This window comes from Protopterus annectens, chromosome 10.part0 (genome assembly GCF_019279795.1).
Source record: "Protopterus annectens isolate FY-2018-M chromosome 10.part0, PAN1.0, whole genome shotgun sequence".
NCBI lineage: Eukaryota > Metazoa > Chordata > Ceratodontiformes > Protopteridae > Protopterus > Protopterus annectens.
The window spans coordinates 87913672-87934928 of record NC_056744.1 but is presented as its reverse complement, the minus strand read 5'-3'; the positions used below and the strand labels follow the sequence as shown (position 1 = coordinate 87934928).

The following is a 21257-nucleotide window of genomic DNA, read 5'->3' as shown; positions in this document are numbered from 1 at the left end:
ATAGTTATACCCTTTGGCAAAAACAAAGTGCCCACAAATTACCAGATAGGAGGTAATCCATTAAGTACAGAAGAAGTAATTAGGGACCTGGGGACCCAAGTTGATAGTAACCTCTCCTTTGACAACCACATTGCCAAAGTGGTTAGGAAGACCTTCTATATAGCCCACCTTATCATGAAATGATTCACATCTAGATCAAGGGAGGTCATTGTGCCCCTTTACTCATCCTCATCAGGCCCATAATTGAGTACAATGCCCCATTTGGGATGTACCTTACCCGACACCTGCAGCAACTAGAAAGACCCCAAAAGTACCTCACTAAGAGGATCAAAGGACTCAAACAGATGCCATATGCTGCTCGGCAAAAGAAACTCCAGCTCTACTCAGTTGTATACCTCCTACTCAGAGGCGATCTATGCCTGACCTACAAAGCCATGTCCAATCCTGAATTAATGGACATGCTCCACCTCAGAAAATCCAAATCCCTTAGAGCTACGCGATCGATTGACTTGAACCTCAGCACAGAAATAAATAGGACATGCTGGAGGGACAGATTCATAACCCAGAGGCTCCCTTCACTCTGGAAAAGAATCCCAGTCCATGTTAGGCAGAGCCCCTCACTGACTCTCTTCAAGAAAAATCTTGACGAGTGGATGGGAGATCGTAGGTTTACCCCGGGGATCACTTCTGTGTCACTACTAGACAGAGGCACAGTAAACACAACCTTAAAAAGGGCACAGTAAACTCATTCCAAGGGGTGGCGAAAGCCAAACACACTCTGGCTAGGCTTGTAAATGCCCTAGGGCAGATAGCCTAGTATGAACCTATGAATATGATTCCAGCACTTATCAGCAAAGGGGACAACACACAGTATTTAAAGTCTATACTTATGAATTATAATATAATAAGAAAAGGCAAAAAACTGTCACACTGCATGTATATTCTATAAATTTGTGAAAAGGCCTTTGTTAAACTTGTTAAATGACAGACTTGCACAACTCAACACAGAGTCTCATGCTTTGTACCCAATCCCTATGTGAACAAAGGAAATGTCCGTACGTGAGAGCCAAATGTCTAAGGGAAGTCAAACCAAAGCCAGATTGTAAACATAAGATATGGTAAGAAAATTGATTTTTCTTAGAGTATATTACAGCCAGTAACCACTAATTTCAGGATTTGAAACAATGAATATTTAAATTGTACATCAGACTAAGATTTTGTTAAAATACAGTTTACATGTGTTGAATGAGTAAATACTAGATATAGCTATTGTCACAAGCAGAAAAAGAAAAACAAAGCGAGTTGTATGTTTTGAGGAATAATCCAGTACAAAACACAAATTGTAAGTAAAATGTTAAAAACAAAACATTAATAGTGTACAAAAACACGTATGCTAGCAGTCTGCCTTTGAAGCGGTTTTGATTTTGTAATGAAGAGATGCCTTCCAAAGGTAACAGTATAAAAAGACTGTTTAATCATTTAATGTAGCTCCCACCTGAAGCCTCATCTATCTGAAGTAAAATGCAAATTGTAAAATTAACTACTAAACAGACTAGCCCGTTACCTGACGAGTGCCTTCCTAGGCTGGTGGATGTATTATCTGGCTGAATGCCTCCACAAACAGGTAGGTCTGTTATCTGACCAAAGACCATCATAGGAAGGCAGGTAAGTTTATCTGACTTAATGCCATTATAAAGAGGAGTGTCCATTACCTGACAATGCTTCCTAATTTACTCTAACTAGACAGGCAAGTACGATACTTAAACCAACATAGTTTCTTCCGGGAGAGTGGACATTACTTCATCAAAAGCCACCCCCTCTAGTAGGGTCTTACTTAATTGAAAGCCTTGTTGGAAAGGCCATTTATTAATATGGCTTTACTCCTCCAAATGCAAACATGTTTATTACCTGAAAATGCATCATCCAAATATTTGTGAACACACACACACACACACCTAACCAGACTTATTGCTACACAGCACAGATCAGCACATTATTTGACTAAGTACCTTCACAGAGATGAATTACATTTAAATTACATTACCTCGACGACTGCAAGAGGCAAAAAGCCTTATTAGTTCATCCTTTACGTGAATTTAAAATTCTATCGTTCCTGCCTCCAGCCCCTCACCATTTCTCCAAATTTCACATGCCTTCTTGAATGCCTCTGTGAATTCCCTCGGTCACCCACTCTAAGGTCTCATAACCCTCTCTGTGTATAAATACTTCTGGCGATCTGAATGCGCTTCCAAAATAAGCATGTCACTTACTAAGGTTAGTATTGGTACAAGACTTTGTTGTTTGTGCTCCTGTTACACAGGAAATGTTACCTGGTTGCCCCTTTACCCAGGAAGAAGGTGCAAACTAAACTGTCCTTGGAATGCCATGGTGCCTGGCTGTTATCACAGATAGAAAATATATATATTTTTTGGCATGGACATGTTATGGATAATTGTTACCCAAGATCACTGTTCCCACAGGATGGTGGGATTACAAGTGTTCATCAACATGGACTGCTGTTAAATGAAAGACAAATATCAAACTCCAGCCAAAAATCATAGCAAATAAAGAAATAAAAAATATAAACGAACCAGTGCTGAAAAACTGAACAATGCAACTTAACAGTTAAAATGCAAGTTACCATAGTTAAAAGTGGCACAAAGTCTTAGTTCTTTGAGGTGGCATGTATTTTTTTCTTGGCCATGTATCATTTTGTTTGATGTTCTGTGGACTTGTACCCTCCCAATCATGCTAATCCAGGAACTAGACTTCCTCTTGATTCATAAACATGAGTTACTTTACTCGCTAAGTTTGTGGTCTATGAAGCAAATCAATATACAGCCCTGCCTGCCCTCTTAAGCGGGCATATTATCTGGACTAATATGTAATCGTGGATACATTATTGGGTCTATACTCTTCCTAGGGAAAATATTTCCTATCCTGCACTCCTTACAAGTAGGCATTACACCTGTGTTATCTGCTTTCCTATGACTAGTAAGGCATATTATTGGTCTTCCCTTTCCTTAGATAAAGAAGCATGTGTGTAATACTTGGCATTTCTAGCCCCCCTTACAAAAGCTATGATGCTGTATGGCCTTGTCCCTTTCCCTATACATGCAGGTATGTTATGTGATCTGTTAGTGCTGACTGCCTACCTATCGCATTCTTTTTTTTTTTTGGCTGATGCACTCACTTGCTTTATTTGTAATATTATGACACTACTACAATCTCCTGTGCTACACTAAGGTAGCCAGTCACATAGAGGTCCACTTACACTACTACTAATATTGACAAATGCCAGTTAATGACTCAGACATAGGCTCTACTTACTCCACCATGCATTCCAATAAACAGTGGTTCTATAAACACTGATATGCACACCCTTAAGAGTATGTATTTGGGGCTGGTTATCCTATCCTGGTGGTCTTGAAGTCTGTACCATCAGCATGTGCATCATCTTCATATGCTTTTTTTCCTCATGTTTTTTTTCCCCATCTTATTTCTGTGGAACAGTGTTTTTTTTTTTTCATTCTCTTTATTGTTTTATTACATAATAACAACAAGAAAAGCAACAAACAGCATACAATAACAATATAAAAAAAAGAAAAAAAAGCACCATAAACTATGTACATTTATACATTGCCCATCTATACATAGAGAGAGAAAACAAAATAGCAATTGGTATTTATTACATAAAAGAACATGTAATCATTTTAATATATGTGTGAAAAGTATTCTCCAAAATTCTTTGAGAAATGGTTTGTGGTTAATGTTGTGGAGTAAGTATTTATGTGCTTTGAGGTGCTTAATAGCTAGAGTCTTAAACCCTTCCCACGATAATATATGCCTATTTTTCCAATTCAAAGATATAATATTTAATTAGCATAAAAATAGAGATCAGTAATCTATAACTCTGCTCGGATAAACCTGGAAGTGGAATATGAAGTATAGTAAATTCCCAAGAAAGAGTAGACTTTTCATATCCAATTTTCTCCAGTAAAACTCTCAAAGCACACCAAAACTTATATATGCATTTGCAGCTCCAGAAAACATGTAATATATCATCAGTTTGGTCAGGGCAAAATTGACATTGAAGGGGGTAGTTGGGATGAATTTTACTGAGTATGTCAGGAGTTAGATACGCACTGTTCATTATCATGAGCTGTGTATATTTACGTTTTTTTTAAGGGTATGAGTCTGGAACTAATTCTTATGGCCTTAGAAATCTGATTATGGGTAATAGAGGGATTAAGTTTTAGCCAAGAATTGGAAAAAAATTAGCTCATTATGCGTTTTAAATGCCATAATAGCTTTGTAAGTATTTGAGATAATTTTTTTTAATAAGAAACAGGTTCCACAATGCTTTACAGGTTGAGATATCCTTATCAGAAACTGAGGAATGTTCCAAGTAAATATGTACTAATTCTCTGATTTGTCTTAATATAATTGTATATTTTTTAGGTAAATTCAAATTAGTTCTTAAATCCAAAAGAGACTGTTGTTTGAAAGGAAAGAGATCGGAAATAGAAGTGTTCTTGAGAAGAGGATATTGTTCCAGATTTAACATATGCCCATTCAATCTTAGATTAGGGTTGAGGTGTAGTGGTTGCAGAGTATTAAAGGAATGAATCAGATTCAAGGAACTAAAGAGGTTTTGAAGTGACCTTATATTAAATTTAATAACTTTTAGTAATTTAAGATTGCCTAAATTTTCTTTGTTCGAGAAGGGGAGCGCAGCAGGGTTTATGTTTAAAGATTTGACATAGTTATTGTACAGCACGACCCAAGCAGGGGCCCAAGGAGAGTGATCTTTATTGTAGGAGGCGATATTTAGTATTCTACTGCCATTGATCATCTCATAATATGTTTTAAAGTCAGGTAAACCCAGACCTCCTTGTTCCTTAGGGAAAGTAAGTTTCAAATAACTAATCCTGACAGATTTGGGAGCCCAGATAAATTTTGAAAGAAGAGAGATATTTTTAAAGAATTTATGTAGTATACTTGTTGCTGCATTAAATATATACAAAAGTCTAGGAAGTATATTCATTTTAATGATTGCTGTTCTGGCCAAAAAAGGAAGCTTAAGTTTGGCCCATCTGCTTAGGTCACCCTGGACACTCGACCAACATTTAGCCATATTATCCTGGTAATGAGCGGAATTCCCCTGAGAGAAGGATATACCTAGATAGTGACGTCGTTGTTTAATGTTTATACCTGTATTAGAGAATATGTTAGGGGATGGGGAATAGATATTTATCGGGAAAATTAATGATTTATCTCTATTGAGTTTGTAGTTTGCCAGGTTAGAAAAGGTGCTAATGGAGGATAGGATTTTAATCGGGTCAGATCTGGGGAGCGTAAAATAAATGTTTAAGTCATTTGCGTATGCAGAGAAATAAAGTTTAGTGTTAAAGATAATAGGTGTGTGATGAAATGTTTTCTGTTTGATTAAAAGGAATAACGGTTCAATGTAAAGACTGAATAGTAATGGGGAGAGGGGCAGCCTTGCCTAGCACCATTGAGAATTTTAACTCCGTTAGATATCTGTTTATTTATTTGAAAAATAGTGTATGCACTAGAATATAGGGGTTTGATCGTGTTAATAAATGAGTTTGGTATGTTGTAGAAAGGGAGACTATCGAATAGGAATTCTGTGCTAATACGATCAAAGGCCTTGGATGCATCAATAGCTAGAGCATAAAGGGGGCTTTTATTTAGAGAAGAGAGAGAAATCATAGCTTCTAAAGACAGGGTGTGATCAATTGTTTGTCTGCCCATGATGAAACCAGATTGTTCAGGTGAAACAATAGTAGAGATAACTACCTTCAGTCTATTAGCTAGAATTGTGGCCAAAATCTTCATATCAATATTAACAATAGAAATGGGTCTATAATCCCAGGGGTTTTTGGGGTCAGAGTTATGTTTTGGAATAAAGATAGTTCTAGAGGCATTCAGGTGTATGTCCTTAAAACCAAAGGTGGTAATATTGTTATACAAAAGAAGCAAGGCTTTAGAAATTTTGGAAGTAAATGATTTATAAAATTTGGCCGTAAATCCATCTGGCCCAGGTGATTTATTAGGTTTAAGACGATTAATAACCACAATAATTTCTTGCATTGAAATTTCTCGATCTAGAAGTTTATTTTGATTCTCAGTCAGTTTAGGGAAGGTTAAATTGTTAAAGAAAACCTGCAACTCTTCTTTATTAGGAGAATTTTCAGTAAGACCATACAGCTGAGTGTATAAGTATTCAAATAATCTAATAATCTCAGTAGTATTCTAATAACCCTTCCCCTGTTAGGAAATTTCGGATATAAAGGGAGATGATCTATTCAGGTTTCCCACTCTGGCCAGAAATTTAGAGGGGAATTGAGCCAGATCCGAGTAATTTGCCAATGATTTAATCTCATGGAAGTTAAGGTTCTCTGCTTGTAAAGATAAAAGTTCCTTTTGTAACAGAATCATTTGTTTCTCCATATCAGGAGAGTGTTTTTGCTGAATTTCGGTTTCTATCTTATGGAGTTTAGAGGTTATATCCAATTCCTTTTTGTTGAATAGTTTCTTACAGTATGATACTTTATTTATAAGAAAACCTCTGATCATAGCCTTGGTTGCAGCCCAAGAGCAGTCTAAAGGAGTCTGCATGGAGCTACTGGATTGGAGAAATTGGTCAAGATAAGACAACTTGTGAGAAAATTTCTTCCTTCTTAAGAAGGTTAGGGTTAACACGCCACCAAATAGCTATGTTCTTTGAGGATCTTGTATCCTGCCATTGAATAGAGAGAGAAATCCTTGAGTGATCGGAAAGGCTTCTAGGGTTATTGGCAAAAGAAATATCCAGGTTATTGAATATTGAGGAAATCAGAAAAAAGTCCAACCTAGACCAGCTTTTAGCGCAGTTAGAGAAAAAGGTGAATTTGTTCTTTTTATGAGTGGCGTTAAGAAAGATATATGGATCAAATAGGTTAAAGTCTTCCTTCAGTTCTGATAAGGACAGGATTGCAGAAAAACTGAATTTAGCCTTAGTATTTGTCCTATCGTTTTTTGGGTCCTGTACGGAGTTCCAGTCACCCCCAACAATGTAGTAGTGATTAGGAAATAATGCAAGTAAGTTATAGATCTGCATAATAAAATTTTGTTGACCTGAACATGGGGAATAAATATTAATAATTAAAATAGGTTTGTCAAGGAAGAAAGAGCAAGTCGTACCAAAATAACACCACCTACCATCAGTAACTGAGTCGGACTTTACTATGTCATACATAAATTTATTTTTAATTATAATAGCAACACCTGCGCTATTAGATTTAGCCCCGGAAGCTATGATCTTCTTAACCCAAGGTCTCCCCCTGTCATGGTCCCATTGGTGATTAAGGAGATGCGTTTCCTGAACAAAAACAATATTAGATGTGGATTTAAGAGTCAGATGCATAAAGAGTTTTTTTTTTATTGGATGCTTGTAACCCTTTGATGTTCCACGATTCTATATCCAACATTTACATGCAAACATAAGTAGATTAAGAGAAATATAAAAGATGGAGAATATACAACTAACTATCGTTCTTAGAAAATGAAACAAAAAGGTTTGGGCAAGTATAAAAGTCCCTTCCTGCTTTAATCCCATGCCTAACCACCACCCCCTAAGCCCGGAAGGGGCTGGGATATTAAAGAATAACGCGAGATATAAAAGCCTATTACAGCAATTCTTTGGTCTCACCCAAAGGGAGAGACTGTTAAATCCCAGAATGTTACTCCTATAACACCAGAGTCTAAAATGCATAACAATCCCAAGCAGTTCTAAGTACACTCATAACTCAGCAATATTATTGTTCAGAACATAAGATTAAACAACAATAAGTGTGACAGCATAAAACAAGGGGGGTTTTAAACCAACATTAAATGGTATTTAGCTTAATGTTGCAATCTTTGTAAAAATCCTGTTATATAACTGCCACCAGCATCTAATGGGGAGAAGCATCTATCCCCTTAACATATCAAATAAACCTTATGAGAGACAGTATTTAAGTAAATACTATAGTCCTAGATCACTTGAAATAAAAGAAAAAATAGCATATAGCTACAGGTTTAATTACACTCCTGTGATAGTAAAAATTCATTTGTGTGACTCGATTGATATTTCCTGAAAACAGAGGGGGGTACATAGGCAGCTTGGTCATAACAATCTATATATTAAACCTGCACTCTCATACAATGGCACCCTCAGCATCAACTATGCAGGATAATTACTCAAACTGTCCTGTAAGAACCATTAGTATTGCCCCATTTTGTTTTGGATTAAAAATAACGAACAAATTAAACAAACAGACTCGAGTTGTGTGCATCCCTGAAGAATTGTCAGTAGTTCCACCATTTAAGTGTGAGAAATACCCTGTGCTCCATTGGCTCTAATAGTCAATTGCCACAAAGAATGATATGATGTGTAGGTATGCGGAATTATACCCAATACTGATTAAAATATACAATACAGATCGACTAAGCAATGAGCTTAATTCCATGTGCAGGGGTCATTATGGGGAGGATCTGCATGAGCTTGATTAATCCTTAAGGTGTTAATGAAAAGACAGCAGCCAAGCATAAAAAAAGGCTCGATGAGCTGGCTGCAAAGCTTATTGCAACATATTGTTCCATCAGCTTTTCCAGTGCTTGCATTTAAGATTAGATGCTTAATTTAGTGCGCTTTTGTAATACAGAGCTAGAAGCTCTATTTTATGTTGGCAGTAATTTAAAGATACCCCCCTTAGAAATATCATACAACAAAAGCTTGATGTGAAAGAATAGCTGACATACTGCTCGTAGAGTGCTACATGCATGAATTGTGCCCTTCTTATCATCAACATCATCTATCCAAAATAGATTACCAGTCAGCTAATATTTGAGTTACATTGGTAAACCCCGCTGATTGCCTCCAGACAAGGCAGAGGTCCTCTAAGGTGTAGAGCCTTAAAACACGAATACATCTGTTCAATATCATCCAAGGTTTAAACAGAACTGTACTACCACTTTAAGAATCCAACGGATTCATGGGAAAGGCAGGGGTCAAAGTTCCTCTGGCTACCAAACAACATGGTGGAGATTTAGATTTGTAACTGCATTCCTAAGGATACCACGAGGGAACAGGACTACAAAACGGCCGCTCAAAGCGCTGAGATGACTCCAATTCTGCACTGCAGTAAAGCGAACCAGAAGCAAGACAAACTGTTCCTTTTTAAAGCTAGCGATCAGGCATCGCTCCAGGCTTTAGGTAAGTTAATGCTTTTGTACAGCTGGTTCCGGACATTCTTTAAATGCTTGGAGGAAGATCGCAGTTGCTTCCTTACTGTTTTGAGCAGAAAGTTTGGACCCTAGGTGATAAAAAAAATCAGAGTATTGGGATATCTCATCTGAAATCTTATTTGCTTCTTAATTAAGTAAGCGCAGAAAGGAGCACGCTTTTGTCATTCCATCTTAATCGGAGAAGGGAGATCAGATGAGAGAGATATTTTAGACCCATTCCATTCTATAAACTTTTTGTTTCGAGCCGCTATTAATAGTTTACTTACATGCTGATAGTTAAGTAGCTTCACATAAACGGATCTCGGCTTGGTTTTATCATATGGTGGTCTTAGGGCTCTATGCGCATGTTCAATTATTATCTGGTCAGAGAGAGGTGATTTATCCAGGAATATAGCAAATATTGCAGATATGTTTTCAAGCAACGTGAGTTGGTCTATATGTATGCCTCTTAGGATAATGTTATTGCGCCTGGATCTAGCTTCAAGGTCCAATAATTTCTGCTGCATGTCCAGAATATGTAAAGCATTAGTTTTTTGTTCTTTCTGTAGTTGTTCAATTTTGATCTCGTTGTCAAACACCTTTGCTTCTGTTTTGTCAATTCTTGTGAGTATTCTGTCTATGGATTCACTGAAAGTTTTAAGTTGCTGAGAGAAGTTTTGAATTGCTGTTTGGATAGGCTGCAAGGCCAGTTTTAAGTCCTCCATGCTGGAAGGGTCAGTTTTCACTTTAGCAGGTGGTTTTGTAGTTTCCTGTTACTTGGCAGTTCTAGCCCTTTCAGGAATTACATATTTCTCTGGAGATGATATAGCAGAGTATTTAGCTTTAGTGCTTTGAGTTTCCATGGAATCAGATTCCTGTGACATATCAAGATTTTCCTTTTTTATTTTTTCTCCTTTTATCTCTCTTATTTTCAGGTGAGTGTAGGCCCAAGAACCCCAGGCCACATGGACAGCAGGCAGCAGGGAGGTAAGGAACAAAAGATCAGAGTCAATCCTTCAGATAAGGTCTTCTGTTTCCAAAACCGGATGCAGAAATTTACATCAGGTAAGTTCCTTAGTACTGAAAAGCGGTTATTAATTGCTGATTTTACTTCTCTCCCAAGGGATAAGGTTGTTGCATTATTGAGAGTAGCAGAGCTATAGAGTTACACTGCTTATAGGACAGCAGCCATCTTGATCTCTACCCATCACATTCTTAACATGTGGGTACATTACCCGACTCAATGGCTCACTAAACAGGTGATTCTGTGCACACAAGTGGCTACATTACCATGCTTTATCTCTTCCAAAGCAGGTAAGAATCTTACCTGGCCTGCTGTTCATCACCTGGCAGGTTCACTTTAACAGCTGCACTCCTTACGTTATGGGCCTATTACAGGGAAAGAGCTACAGGTAATCTCACATCTGCGGACAGAGTTCTACCAAACCTGCTCTTTGACAGAACTAAATATGCTAGATCATCTGCTATCTTTCAATAAAAATAGAGTGCTATCAAAGCTTGTAAATATATTACCAGTTAAACAGTTATTTCATCACCTGGTAGGTTCTCTTTCTTAGAGGAGCACAATGCTTAATCTGCTAACTTCAGATGTTGCTGTTCCATTTACACCAGTGATCACGCTACTTTACCTGCTGCCCAACTGATTACTGCAAAAGATTAGTCTCTAGCCTTCCTTTGTAGGAATGTTATGGTCTGTATCGACTGCTACAAAATCCTTTTAGTTTCAGTCAATCAGCTCAAGATAAATATATCCATTTAAACATTTTAGTAATGTCACAGGTAGCAGATGTTAGTAAATGCATTACAGCCTCTATCACACAATAAGTGTGAGAAAAACAATATATTAAAACAAATTACACAGTTCTATCAAACAGGTTTTAATGAAGGATAGCAACTTACCAAACCTTGGTTTATAAAATACTCTGCAAAGTATACCACCATCAATGGGATTATATACTTCATCAGGCCCTGGAAAAAAAAAAAGAAACAGTACAGAAGTTAAGCAATTCATCACATTCACTCTTTGGGCAGTGACATACAAAACTCTTTGGGGGGGGGGGCAACATAGTGCAGCAATCTAAAAAACTGTACTGTTATATTCCTTTTTGTGGTTTACCAGACTTCAGGGGATACAGTCAAGAAAATTACATCCAAGGAACTCAAAACCATTAAAACATCTGAACAGGCATATCCTGGAAATGCAAAGAGATAAGGTCAGAAAGTTAATTCAGCAAAACTTTAAGGTGCTCAAAAAGGCAATAAAATAGAGGATTATGATCACAATCAGCATACTGAGCGTTTGAGAAATTATGTCAAGAATTCACCTCAAAAGTAAAGTTCAAGAGGTGAACAGTGGCATCCATGTCAAAAATACGCAAAATGAAAATCAGTAACCTAATCATAATCCTTTGTAGTTTACTGAAATGTTGTCAGTGCCATGTACTACAAGTTAAGAGCCTAATCATAATCCTTTGTAGTTTAGCTCCATGAGCTACTAGTTACGAGCCTAATCATAATCCTTTGTAGTTGTCTGAAATGTTGTTTCTGAAATGTTAACTATTGCCAGTTACCATTGGTGTTCCCCAGGGCTCCATTCTTGGACCACTTCTTTTCTCCCTCTTCATTAATGATCTTCATTCTGCAATCCCTCAAGCAACCTGCATTCAATATGCAGATGACTCTACCCTTATTTGCTCAGCATCATCCACCACAGAACTTATATCACTTACTCAAAATATCATCAACACAGTAGAAACATGGTTCTCTAGACAGTACCTCCTGCTGAATGCCAAAAAAACTAAACTTCTCCTCTTCACCCCCACCACTCGGACCCCCCCCTTAAACTTCACCATCTCCTCAAACAATGCCACTGTCATCTCACCTGACCTGACGACTAAACTGTTAGGAATAACCATCGACAATAATCTCTCCTTCGATCAACATATTAATAACACCATTAAATTAGTCAACAGAAAAATAGGATCCTTATATCGAATTAAACCTTTTCTAACTGCATCTACTCGAGCCAGAATTGCTCATTCCCATCTTATATCAACTCTTCTATATGCCTCTCCAATTTTTACCAACCTTAAGAAAGTTAACCTTAACAAACTGGCAACTTGTTATAACAACATTGCCCGCTTCGCCACTGGTAATCCCTTCAGAACTCACCACTGTCTTAACTTAAAACTACTAGACTGGCTTGAATTCCAAAACTATCTAGTAATTCCTCAACTTACCATTGCCCATAAAATACTGCACCAACCTGATAACACACCCATACTCTCTAAACTTTTAATCCCTTATAACAATCTTAACTCCCTTCGCTCCTCTAGTAAACTCATGGCCAGTTCAATAAAGTCAAATAACTCAGCCGGCGACTCTCTATTCACTAACACAGTAGGCAGAAGATGGAATTTATTACCTAGTGATATAACACTGATCACATCTTTACCTCTCTTCAAACATAAAATCAAACTGTACTTCAAATGTCACTGGCTCTGTTCCTGTAATAAACCTGACTAACAATCTTACCTTTACTCTGTTTTCTTTATCTCTACTTTCTCCACACTACTATTCAGCCCCTATGCTTGTTTTAAGCTATCTCTATAACTAACTCTAGCTTTACGTATTGTTTAATACCTCAGATCTGCTTTATTTCTTTTTTTTTGCATCTATTTCTCCTCTCTTACTCAACTGACTTTTGTTCTTCTCTTTTGACCGTTTCTAAATCTTATTAACTTTCAAATTTACTTGCACTCTAATAGGCTACCCAAAATTAGATGCTATTACTTGTATCCTTTTATCCATGAAATGTCTTTCTTTTGAAATTTGACTAGGTATTTTTTTTATGTCTTTGTTTGGCTGTAGTTTTTGTATTGTTGTCTTTTTTTCATTTTTTTTTACTAGTATGTTTCACTAGTATGTTTTGTGGAGCTTTTCTCCCCGGGCCTCTACTGAAAATGGAAATATTCTCCAGCTAGACTAGCCTGGTCAACAAATGTAAAATAAATAAAAAAAATAAATAAATTGTTAGTGCCATGTACTACTAGTTATGAGCCTAATCATAATCCTTTATAGTTTAGCTCCATGTACTACTAGTTATGAGCCTAATCAATACTTTGTATTTAGCTCCATGTACTACAGTTATGAGCCTAATCATAATCTTTTGTAGTTTACTGAAATGTTGTCAGTGCCATGTACCACTAGTTATGAGCCTTATCATAATCCTTTGTAGTTTAGCTCCATGTACTACTAGTTACGAGCCTAATCATAATCCTTTGTAGTTTAGCTCCATGTACTACTAGTTACGAGCCTAATCATAATCCTTTGTAGTTTAGCTCCATGTACTACTAGTTATGAGCCTAATCATAATCCTTTTTAGTTTAGCTCCATGTATTACTAGTTATGAGCCTAATCATAATCCTTTGTAGTTTAGCTCCATGTACTACTAGTTACGAGCCTAATCATAATCCTTTGTAGTTTAGCTCCATGTACTACTAGTTACGAGCCTAATCATAATCCTTTGTAGTTTAGCTCTATGTACTACTAGTTACGAGCCTAATCATAATCCTTTGTAGTTTAGCTCCATGTACTACAAGTTACGACGAAAAAAAGCACACACCAAGCCAACGGAGCTGAGACCCAGCTATAGCGATGGTTGAAACAACTAAAATAACAAATAATACCATGCGCTGGGTCAAACGGCTGATAGACGAATAATTCTTACTTCTCACAGTCCAGAAAACAAATCAGATAGAATACGTTGTCCATAATACAATATTGCATCCAAAGAACACAGCAACGAAATCTGCAGTTAAAAGTTAAAATCAGGCAGTTTATTGTTAAAAATGTAAGCGCTTTCACCCGAAGGCTTCCTCAGACATTTTAATTGCACATACACCATTAAAAATTTATATACCTAGGTAATTCAACCTATTGGTTAAAAGTAGTCATGTGTGAAATGACCAGATGATGACTCATGTTAAAACAATATTTCAAACAACTTAGAAGCGCTGTTACTTATAACAACAACAACACACATTAAGTAAAAAATGAACACATTACATAAAATGCATCTGGAACTCTGAAAAAGCTCTATACAGATACATATACAATTCAATAAATTCATACAAATATAATTATAATCTGATAAGATTCTAAGAAGTCATATAAAGGCTGTCACTTAGGTCTATGACACCTCTTTTTCCTCAAAAATGGTGCAATATGCACCCTTTCATTAAGGCCAGGGTATTTATCTGCCCTGCACCTAATGATCCATCTCATCTCCCTTTCTAAAGTATGATTTATGAGGTCCCCTCCTCTAACATTGGTGAAAACTTCCTGAATGACACAGAAAGTGAATGTATGTTGGGAGCCTGAGGTTTTAACATGTCGAGCTAGTGCATTGGTGTCATTGCCTGTCCTTGTCTGGTAAAGATGTTCCCTAATCCTCTCTTTGAATGCCCTATTAGTTTTACCTATGTAAAAGGAAGTACAGGCAGAGCACCTAGCCAAATAAATCACATTGTAGCTCATACAATTAGTGTTAGTATTAAATTTAAACTCAAACTGAGTAATAGGATGTACAAAAGAAATCCTTGTATCAATATAATCACACTGATTACAGTGTCCACATGGTATCGTATTATAACAAGGTTCAATGCTCCTGCCCATCTCAAAGCCCAAACTCTTGTGACATAACATACTTCTAATGTTAGGTTTATTCTTGTAGGCCACCAAAGGTTTAGGACCTACTACGTCTCTAACCATTGGATCCAGGGTCAATATTTCCCAACGTTTCTCTAGAAAACCCCTGATAGCCCCAGCATCTTGGGTGAAGTATAATGGTGCTCTAAGGGATTGAACAGAAGCCATTGGATTAATGGATACTGTTTCTCCCTCATTGGAACTATCAGAAAAATATATATGTACTACTTGTTACGAGCCTAATCATAATCCTTTGTAGTTTAGCTCCATGTACTACTAGTTATGAGCCTAATCATAATCCTTTTTAGCTTAGCACCATGTATTACTAGTTACGAGCCTAATCATAATCCTTTGTAGTTTAGCTCCATGTACTACTAGTTACGAGCCTAATCATAATTCTTTGTAGTTTAGCTCCATTTACTACTAGTTACGAGCCTAATCATAATCCTTTGTAGTTTAGCTCCATGTACTACTAGTTACGAGCCTAATCATAATCCTTTGTAGTTTAGCTCCATGTACTACTAGTTACGAGCCTAATCATAATCCTTTGTAGCTTAGCTCCACGTACTACTAGTTATGAGCCTAATCATAATCCTTTGTAGCTTAGCTCCATGTACTACTAGTTACAAGCCTAATCATAATCCTTTGTAGCTTAGCTCCACGTACTACTAGTTATGAGCCTAATCATAATCCTTTGTAGTTTAGCTCCATGTACTACTAGTTACGAGAACCAAGTGCCTGTGAAAGGCTGTAAAACACTGCTTTTGTCTGCTGTCGTCTTGATATTACTAAGTGCACCTCTGTAGAACTAACAGTTTTAAAAGCTGCAGACACTTTTCTACCATGTTTTTGTTTATAAAGTGTGGCAGACTGAAGTTCTAACAACTAGTCTTTGTCTACTGACACTGTCCCCTGTCAAACCCTAGGGTGAAAGCTGATCTTAACAGGGCTTAGGAATGATTAACAAAAGACTGACAATCACCTTTATGACATCAGAAAGGTCTTTGACAAGCTTGTTTTTTTCCCAGTTTTGGAGCATAACTCTACATTCCATTCCCAACATATTTGTAAGGAACTTTAATCATGTTGACTGTAACACTGAAAGGGATAAGTAGTTAGCATGACAACCATATTGAGCTAAACAATCACTCTAACTCAATTCACATGTTTGAACCACACAAATAGTCCAGCAGGGACTGAAGACTAATAGCCCAAAGTGCAACCCTGCAACATGGGGCGGCCCGAAGAAATCAGGTTTAATATCCCGATATTAGTGGGAAAAAAGTACCTTCAACCCTCCTTTACATCCTTTGGTACATTTATTTGAACAAAAATGCACCAAGGACATTTGTCTTTATGGCAATGATAAGAATAGACTTGGGCAGCAAAATATGACATGGGAAGAAAGAGAAGCATGGAAGCTTTTAATTTCTGATAGATCAATATATCATGAAACCCAATAAGAGTGGTGGAATTGTTTTGACGGAAGCATCCAATTATCCCAGTAGAATGTCTGAGATCTTGTTTGGAACTGATAGATATATTCCTGTGTCCCAGAATAGTGGGTTTCAATTTTCTGTTACTTTAAGAAGTTTTTGCCATTTCACACTGAGCTAATCGGGGGAAGGGCACTGAGCAAACTGATCTGTGATATATAACATTAAGTATCCTGGTTTTTGCTAATTTTAATGAGTTATTTATAGCACTTACTGTCTTCTGCATACTTTTCTAGCTAGTTTCAACTGTGTGTAAGGTATTAACTGGAAATGTTCGCCATTTGTAAGCATCTGTTTGGGTTTGTTTGTTCTGATTTTTGTTTCCCACCCTCACTCCCTGTTGGTATCCTGTTCTTATACTTGATGGCTTTGCAGTTGCCCACCCCTAGCCCCCAAGCCTTTCTGTGTTGGAGGGAAGCCTTCTAGCTTATCAGTGGGAGTGGTAAGCACAAAAAAAAAATACCTTTATGCATGGCCGCTTAGCTAGGGTTAAACTATTCCAAGCGCCATAAAGTCTGCTCTTCGAATTTTCCCTTAGAACTAGCCAGTTTTTTAGTTTTAGCAATTAAATCTGTTTCTTTGAGCTCAGCACTTGTTCAGAACTTGTAAGCACTAAATAAGCTACAAAATACTACAGCACTCAACTTTCCTCACTTGTCTAGAGGAAAACAGTTTTTAGTACTTAATAAATAAGCACCTATCCAGGCATGTCTAAGGGTCAGCTCCTGGTGTTTTCTCCTGTCTACCTGGTGAATCTGGGCATCTTGGGACAATGCAGCAATTGCCTGAAGTACACAGACAACCCTCTCCTCCTACCACCCAACAGTGCAACCTGTAAGAGATGCACTTATATAGCCAAACTGGAAGCAAAGCTCTCTTCACCCAAGACTGGACTAGACAGTCAAGAGGAGAAGGTAAACACTTGTACCACACCACACTCATCACATAGTCCCTCAAAACCTACACCACCAAAACACACATAGAAACATAAAACACACACCTACATTCATGGAGGCTCTCAATAAAAATCTGCCCAAGCAACAGAGACCTCCAAAGCAGAAACGCAAGCAACTTTCACCCCTCCAACACAATCCAAATGACACACAGCCCACAAACTCAGTGTGCCACTCAACCAGAGCCCAAAAGACTTAACAACGCTCTAGTCATAGGTGACTCTACAGTCAGGCACACTGATGTTCCACTCACCAGGCTAAACAAGGAGAAAGTTACTGTCAGTTGCCTGTCGGGTGCCAGGATCTGCCACATAACGCACACACACAGGTCACTCCACAATAAATACAAATATGATTATGTCATTGTCCATGTTGGTGTGAATGACCGGAGACGTACCTCCCTGGACTACATGAAAAGAGATGTAAAGGAGCTGTCCAATCTTGTAGCCCAGGCTAGTATGACCCTAGCCCTGAGTAGCATCCTGCCATCACCCAGAACGATACCACAGTACAAGGACAAAATGACTGACTTCAACAATTGGCTAAGCATCTGGTGTCATTCTAAGAGGATCCAGTATCCGTCTGCCTGGGATGGCATGATCGACAGACCACGATGCTTTGCCAAAGATGGCCTGCAACTGTCACCCTTGGGATTCCGGATACTGGCTATGGCTCTTGCCACCCCTATAGAGCCTTTTTTAGGCAAGCTTCAAATGAAAAATTCACCACCATACCAGGTAAAAGCAAGCAAAATCTGAGGGTAATGCTACTCAATGCTAGACGTATAACCCTCGAAATGCACCCACTCGAGGCACTCCTTCAAATGAAGAATATCAACATCTGTGCAGTGACAGAGATCTAGTTCAAGGCTCCAGAGAGCACCCCTGCATTACCAGGCAATAATTCATACCACACATTTTGACCTCCTAACCTGGACAGAAACACTAAAGGCGGAGGAGTGTCCATATTCATTAAAGATATTCACACCTCCAGGCTAGTTGCTTAGCATAATGCATCCGAGATTCTCCAAGTGCAACTAACTCTGGGCAAGACCGCAATCAAAACTGTAGCTTGCTACAGATCCCTCACCATGACCCAGGATTCCCACTCCACATTTCTTGATACACTGGAAAATATTAAGGTACAACCTAACACCCTAATAATGGGCGATTTCAACTATCCCACCATTAACTGGGAAAACTACTATTGTACCAACTCTTTTGCTCAACGCTTTCTGGAATTCATAAATTCCAACACCTTGGATCAACTTATCCACACCCCCACCAGGGGCAGCAATATCCTAGACCTGGCCATTACCAACATGGGCAACCGATGTTCCACACCAGAGGTCAAGTCCTCATTTGTCAGATCCGACCACAAGCTAATCACCCTACACATCCACAGCCAGCCTGCCTACCACCGTAAAAAAATTCTCCAAAGCCAACTTCACACTTAAAACAGAAGTGGCAAACTTCATGGCACCCATGCAGACAGACAATAGAGGAACGACTGCTGAATCCTACACAAATGCACTTTATAAGCACTTACACGAGTGCATGGATTGTGCAATCCCTAACAGAAACAAGATGCTATCCTCCAAAAAAAAAGGAAGCCAATCTGGTGGTCGCCTGCCATAAACAAACTCTACAACTGAAGAAAGAATCTGTTGCAAAAAACAGTAAAATCCCATGATTGGAGGGACTCCCTGGTCAGCCTCAGTAAGAAGCTGAGATCCCTCATAAAATCCTCCAAAGCTAGATACAAAAACAAAATCGCCACTGATTCTAAAGACAACCACAAAGCATTCTATAGCTATGTAAAGAATTTCAATGGCAACACTCTGATCTGCTCAGAGTTACAGCACAATGGCACTAAATATACAGAACCAACTGATATTGCCAACATCCTGGCAGATAGGTTCAGTGCTAACTTTACCCCTTCTCACACTAACTTTACCCCCTCTCACGCTAACTTTACTCCCCTCTCACCCCCTAAAGGGCCCATCTCTATACCGGAAGAATGCAAAGTTCCTGTAATCACGGCTGTACAGGTAAAAAACACACTCTCCAAAGCCAAGAACACAGCATCCATGGGACCTGACAACATCCCAGGCTGCGTTCTACACAAACTACAGAATGAACTGGCGCCACACCAAGTACCATGTTCAATCATAGCCTCACCTCAGGCTTTGTGAATGACGCACGGCGATGGTTATACCACTCCACAAAGGGAGAGGCACCACAGACCCTGGGAACTACCACCCCATTAGCCTGACAAGCCTGGTCTGCAAGGCTATGGAACGTATCACATGGAACTTATAAACAATGACAATGGTAATCTCCAAACTCTGGACTCCACCCAGTTCGGGTTTGTAAAAGGCAGATCAGGTCTCCTAAACCTGATAGACTTCTTTGAAGCGGTCACCAAAGCCATAGATGAGGGTAAAGTGGTTCACACAGCTTATCTAGATCTCGCCAAGGTTTCTGACACTACCCCCCACTCTGGAATTATAGATAAACTCACTATACTAGGTATAAATCCCTATGTTACAAGATGGGTTGCCAACTTGCTCACTGACAGAACCCACACTGTGAAAGTAGCAGACTCCAAATCCAACTTCAGACCAGTGACAAGTGGAGTACCACAGGGTTCAGTCCTGGGTCCTCTCCTGTTTGGTATCTACTTCTCTGAAGTACAGCCTAACACAGAAGGTCTTTGGCTAACGAAGTTCACAGATAACTGCAAACTAGGGGCCATAATCGAAAATCCTAACAATGTGGACATCCTACAAAAGGGCCTCACTGAGACAGATGCCTGGTGTCAAAGCCATGGCCTCAAGCTCAATGCCAAAAAGTGCACCGTCATCCCTTTTGGTAAAAACTCTGTACCCATGAACTACGACATATGCGGTAGTCTTCTTAACACCAAAGGTGGACAGTAGTCTCTCCTTTGATACTCACATCGCCACAGTAGTCAGGAAATCCTTCTACATGGCACACCTCATCACAACAGGTTTCTCATCCAGGAAAAGAGAGCTCATTGTTCCCCTCTACTCATCACTCATTAGACCCATTATAGAGTACAACACCCCTTTTGGTATGTACCTCACAAGACATCTACAACAACTGGAAAGGTCGCAGAAATACCTCACAAAGAGGATTACTGGTCTCAAACAGATGCCCTACACAGACCGTCTCAAACAAATGCAGCTTTACTCCATTGTATATCACCTACTCAGAGGTGATCTCTGCCTAACATACAAAGCTATGTCAAACCCAGAGCTGTTGGACATTCTCCACTTAAAGAAATCCCAATCCCGCTGAGCTACATGCTCTAGGGACCTAAACCTTGTCACCACAATAAACAGAACATGCTGGTGGGATAGATTCCTGTCCCAGACTTCCCATACCCTGGAACAAACTACCTAAATATATCAAACAAAGCTCCTCATTAGCACTCTTCAAGAAAAATCTTGATGACTGGATGGGAGATAGGAAATTCACTCCAGGGATCACTTCTGTAGCTCTGCTTGACAGGGGCACAGGAAAATAATTTTCTTGAGTGGCAAAAGCCAGGGTACCTTTTTAGCTAGGCTTATATAGGCCCTAGGGCCAATAGCCTAGTACCTACCTATGAATCTGGCTTACAGACATACAGAGTTGGCTTAGAAGAATTAATCTTGCAAAAAGTCATTTCTCCAAATGAATATAGATTTTTGACTTGTAAGAAACTTCACATACCTATGATCTTTTGGGATACCAAAGATACATAAAATACTGAGGAACCCCCTTTAAGACCAATAGTA

The 21257-nt window shown here is 38.6% G+C and overlaps 1 protein-coding gene across 1 annotated transcript in view; it reads right to left on the bottom strand.

The window, feature by feature from the left end:
• CLN3 (CLN3 lysosomal/endosomal transmembrane protein, battenin) overlaps nucleotides 1–21257 on the bottom strand; it is a 310689-nt gene that overhangs the window by 49155 nt on the left and 240277 nt on the right. The window contains exon 12 of the mRNA XM_044085059.1: nucleotides 11194–11262. Coding sequence (XP_043940994.1) covers nucleotides 11194–11262 — 69 coding nt within the window. The remainder of the gene's footprint in view (nucleotides 1–11193; nucleotides 11263–21257) is intronic.